We start from the raw sequence: 5729 nt of genomic DNA on the forward strand, positions 1-5729 counted from the left end.
GTAATGATATACTAATCATTTTTTACATTTACATAAGTAGCACAACCATATAAATTAAATGCAAAATTTTGTTCATGTCACTTAGTGAGAATTGAAGCTAGGTGAGAGGCTCTGAGTCCGTCCTTCCTGCCAACCACCTTGATAAGCCCAATTGACCTATTTTAAATTATTATTATTATCATTATTATAAAAGAAAATAACATATATAGATTTTAAAAACATGGAAAAATATTCTTAACCATGGAGATTTACACCATTTTATCATGAATATTCTTAATTGTAAATAGATTTTGTTACAATGATATGGGTCATACCATGTCTTATCAATACTTCATGCTCAAAAAACCATAACTCACTTCATATGACATATTGATGTGACCTTTTTTTTAAATTAATTAATTTAATTAAAAAGTAAAAAAATAGCATAACTACTTTGAAAATAAATCTCAATTTTTTTTTATTTTTTTTTCAGGGGCGGCCCCGCTGAAGAAGCTATATATTGTCAAATACATTCTGTACATAGTACATACGTCACTGGCCATGGCCCAAATACGCTGCAGCGCAGCTCGGCAGAACTCGATACTGACCGGGCATATAAACCGACCTCCCCGACCATTACATCATACACTCACTTGCAAATCTCAATTTTTTAATTTGTATATATTATTATGAATATTCTAAAATATTTCATAAAAGTTAAATCTTACTATCTATCAAATTAAATTAAAATTAAAATTCTAAAAACTATGTTTTCATTATAAACATTCATATTAACCCAAAAAAAAAAAAATACATTTAAAATAACATTTTTCCACCAAATTTCTAAGTAAATCATTAAACTTCCCCACATAAAACATCCTGTTACTAATTTGTTCCTCTTCTATTCGTCCACTGAAGAGGATTTTGAGGACATTGTTGTCACTAGATGATTGATCTGCATCACCTGAAAATCAGGGAAATAAAAATATACTTAATACTAACCGATGAGGTCATGCAGCAATGAATGGAATAGACACATTTATTCTCATGGCTTCAACTCTCTATAAAAAGTTTAATTAAGGAAACTTATCAAAAGTGATTTATGTTTAACAGTACTAGAAAAAAACTTACCTCTTTTTCCCAATTGGTTTTCCAGGTAATAAATACGAGGACAATGGTTTGCATTGCAGTTCCGCATATCATTCCGATCCAAATCCCCTGCAACCAGCATTATAAGCAGTATAATGCTACAAATAAAATCTACATCCATGAAAACTGATAAACAGGTATTCTAGTAATAAAGTGTACTCACCATTATACTTAAATCAAAAACAAAACCCAATATCAGGCCAAATGGAAGACCAATGAAATAGTAGCATATAATGTTTACATAAGCAACAATGTACTGTTTTCCTAGACCAACCGCCACACCTGATTGGAAATAAAAACGAAAGTTCATTAAAAAAAGACTTCATCTCTACCCTAAGATTATAAATTCATTAAAAATCTAAGATTATAAATGTCATAACATCTGAGAAAAAATCGTAAGAAATGGGAATTTGAAGAGGTTGTGATATGCAGTTTACCGATGAGAACCGGCTGTACACTGTTGAGGATGATTGTGCATGCTAACAAGATGGCCAATTTGGCAACAGCCTCTTGCACTGCAGTGGTCTTTGTAAACAAATAACCCAAATCACTGCGGAAAAGCAGCAGAAGCACCAAAATGACAATTCCTATAATAGAGGAATAGGCCGTTGAGAGAAGTATAGAAAATTTGGCTCCACGGGGATTCTGGGCTCCAAGTTGGTTGGCCACCCTCACACTGCATCCAACAGTTCAAGGGAATGTAAGGGTGCTCTTAAACAGATGCTGGGGCTTCTATTGCATCAGTCTTGACTACAAAGGTGCTCTTAAAGTTTAAAGTTTTTGAGGAATTACCTGGTTGCAACAAGAAATCCAAGCGGTATAGACAATTCCCAGTCGTTGATGTTCAAGCTGTAAGGTATTCAGACACCATATAGTTTAACATGAACGCAAGCTCTTATTCTGTAATAGCTAAATCGAGCACTATAATTTCATTGACTTGACAGATTGCGATTGTTTTATCTTTTCATTAAAATATGGAAAGTAATTACTTGTGTTGCCAAAAACTGTACTGCAGGCTTGGAATGGAGCTCTGTGGCTCCACTCAAGCGATTTGTGGCTTGGCATAGCAAACTGCGATTGGAATTGAATTCTGCGGCCCCTCTGAAGCCAATCTGTGGCTTGACAGAGCAGATTGTGAATGTTTCATTTTGTATACCTATTTCATACTGAACACTGGTTGGATTCATATGTGAATTGCTACCTCCGCTGACACTATTCTACATGCCCACTTCATAGTGGACAGTGTACCTCTGATTCATAGCGTAGATTACTCCATCTTTTTCACAATTAATGTTAATGGTTTTTTCTGTATCATATAAAAATGAAATAGAGATATTTAAAGCCCATTTGCTTACCAAATAGTGAGGGAATTAACAAGAACTTCAGTGTTCTTTACTTGTCCTGTCAGCAGAACCAAAATTCTGTAATACCAAATCTCCAAGCTGTTGATAACAATGGAAAACCTTAGAAATCCCAATGCATAATGGGTAATGGTTTTGCAGTGGGTAAATAGGGATATCCTCAGATAAGCTAGTCATATAAATACGTTATTCAAAGCTCAAAAGTACTTACCATAGCATAACACCAGATGCAACAGATAGTTTTAGAAATGGCCAAATTTCACAAAAAGCTTCTCTTGAAAATCCAATCCATGTGAGTGGGCACCCTCCACAGGTAACATACAGGAATTGGATAATAGCAGGTATCCACCACCCAATGTCTAGTGAGGCTAGTGCCCCGTTGAGGCCCATATTCCACTTCAAAACAAAGAGCCAATTTAACAGAACGGAGACTACTGTTCCAACTGCAGCTGACCATGCTATGATACTGTTCTTTCTCTGTGAAATTAAATATCTCTGAATGGCAAAATAGAATGGAAATGAAAAATGAAGAGGAATGCACCACAGTGCTACTCTCCCTGATAGTTGAGAGACATCCTCAGACTGTCCCAGGAGCCTGAGAATAGGGGTTGTAAACAGAAACAGGGGAAGAAGAAGCACTGAGAATCCCAGGAGTACAATCCAAGAGCGTTGGAGATATATTCCGAGCATATGGTGTTTATTTGCGCCAACAGCTTGCCCACAAAGAGTCCCAAGCGCATTCCCCATTCCAATCTGTTAAAGCAAGATTAAATATAAAACATTACATTCGACAAGATATTCTAAATTATATACATGATTCTAAATTGCAGTCAAAGACAAAGGTACATTTTACAAAGCAAGTGAACCTCTGTTTTTTATCATGTCTTCTGGTTTTATATGTTTTGTGTAAGCCTAGCTTAATCTTTACAGTTGGGTCCAGTCTTCAACTTCTCTTTCCATAAAATTTTAAACTTAGAAGTTGATAGAAACTTAACATGTAAAGATCATATTAGAAGTCAATAAAGACTTGGACAATCATACTCACCAAGATTCCAGAATCGAACCCTATAATGAGACCAACCACCAAAGAAAACGCTGCAAGTTCCAAATCACCAATGTGCCCAACGAATGCCTGTGTAATCACAGTTAATCCGGAGGTTGCTACTCGACTGACGATAGCCGCCGCTGCAATGCCCCATATGGCTTTCGACTCCAACCAAAACGATCCTCTGCTGGTAGCTGCCGACAAATCATCCTCGCTGCTTCTATCGGTTTCATTTTGGACGAGAGGACTACAGAGCTGCCCTTCTTCCATAATAGAGGACTATATGTATGACTATATGGTTAAATAATGTTATTCAATGCTGCAGTAGGGAAACTCAAAATCAGTGGACGGTCTATATCCATCCAATTTGCGAGCCCTTACAGAATTTATACAGCAATGTAATCAAACGAAGGAGAATGAATTCCACCAAACTCCTCACGTTTCTGCAACTTCCAACAACCAGTTAGGCGGCAGTCAATTTCTTCTTAAGTTCATGGAATGGGGCTCCTCGGTCAGTGAGAAAGCACCTGGGACCATGTAGTGGCAGACACCTTTCATTCGATAAAATAGGAAATACTGACGCTCAAATTCCTGTGTATACAGACCATAACTTATCTGGCAGGGGACAGACGCTGCCTGTACGCACACCGCATTTTAGTGGCTGAATTTTTAATTCGAAGAAAGAATTGGTGACAATATTTTACTCTCACAACTTTCAATGTTATTCTTATTTTAAGTCCAACAAGTCGGTAGTCGGAGGAATGGCCCAGAAAGCTATGAGAAAGTTATGGAAATTTCTGTTTTTATAGTTGTTAAATTTTAAAATCTAGGTGTTTTGATGGCGTTGAATTTATTTCTACAATCAAAAACAAGATCCAAATACTGTCTTTACAAGATTTTATGAAAAATTTTGCTCGGATTCCGACCACTTTTCGCGATCCGAGCAATTCCTCCACCTAAATAAACGACTCCTATTTTATTCACCACCAAAGTACCATGTTAATATAAATTAATATAACCACATTAAAAATATTTTGAACAAAAAGCTTATTGATTTCTGAATTTTCACAGTTTCCTCCAAATTAAACGTTCCTCTCGTTTTACATTGATAAGTCACTCACCTCGCCGTTTAAGCATGCATATATTTGAGAATCTAATGTTGATATGGTCATGGATTCGAACCTCACGGTGGGCGTCCAAACTTTATTTTCCCAATTTCATCTCTGAATTTTCGTTTTTCCCTCGAAATTGAGCATTTCATTTGTCATGCACCTCGCTGTTTAAACCTGCATATATTTGAAAATCTTTGGAATGTTGTTGTGGTCGTGGGTTCCAGTCCCACGTTTGGCGTTCAAACTTTATTTTCCCTCCTATTGGGTTTTGTCTTTTCTTTTTGGTTTTTGTATATTTTCAAACTAATTTTTAAATTAGATTTATGGATTTTGAAGTAGTAATTAATTTCATAAAACAACCTTTTCTAACATTTTTACTTTTATTAAATATTTTTAGTTTTTATTAATAAATATATAAGAGTAGAAATGATATTAAAACAAAATTATTACAATAAAAATATTATTTATATTAATATAAATATTGTTATTGATATTGATTTAAATATTAAATATAAATATTTATTAATTTATTCATTAAAGAAGTAATTAATTAATTTAATAATCAAATTTTAAGATAAATATTATAAATCTTTAAACTAGCCTAGTTCTATTTTAACACCGGATCTATCAAGTGTCGAGAGGGATCAAACCTCTTGAGGTGCATTTAGGTTTGCACCTCTAGAGGTTTGATCCCTCTCGAGAGAGAAGGGGAAGAGAGAGAGAGGGAAGAGAAAGGAAGGCAGGGAGAGAGAGATAGATTGATATAGAAAGAGTGTGTGTATGTTTAGGGGTTGAGATAGAGAGAAAGAGAAGGAGAGACAATGGAAGATAGAGATATGGATCGGGGAGGTAGAGACGTGATTACACTGAAATCAATGCACACTATTAATCTAATTACATTGAAATTATTGTACATCATACATCTTGTTGCATCAAATCAGAAATCGAAATCTACACTAAAATCAATGCATCTAGTGCAAATAATCAAATAGGATTAGAAATCAACATCTATACTGAAATCAATGCATCTAGTACAAGAAATCAAATAGGATTAGAAATCAATATCTACATTGAAACCAATGC

General features: G+C 35.0%; 1 protein-coding gene across 1 annotated transcript; it reads right to left on the minus strand.

Moving 5' to 3' along the window:
* Window positions 1–597: 597 nt before the first annotated feature.
* On the minus strand, window positions 598–4062 carry LOC149170303 (protein DETOXIFICATION 27-like). Its single transcript, XM_089427289.1, has 8 exons — window positions 3535–4062; window positions 2701–3242; window positions 2484–2570; window positions 1921–1977; window positions 1566–1804; window positions 1292–1410; window positions 1111–1197; window positions 598–943 (listed from the first exon to the last, which is right to left on the minus strand). Exons 1-8 carry the CDS (start codon window positions 3802–3804, stop codon window positions 881–883), a joined length of 1464 nt encoding a protein of 487 aa, XP_089283415.1. The 5' UTR covers window positions 3805–4062; the 3' UTR covers window positions 598–880.
* Window positions 4063–5729: the final 1667 nt, after the last annotated feature.

Source organism: Pinus tabuliformis, chromosome 4_2 (assembly GCF_031772625.1).
Source record: "Pinus tabuliformis cultivar Carrire ecotype Pingquan chromosome 4_2, CPIR1, whole genome shotgun sequence".
NCBI classification, from domain to species: Eukaryota; Viridiplantae; Streptophyta; class Pinopsida; order Pinales; family Pinaceae; genus Pinus; species Pinus tabuliformis.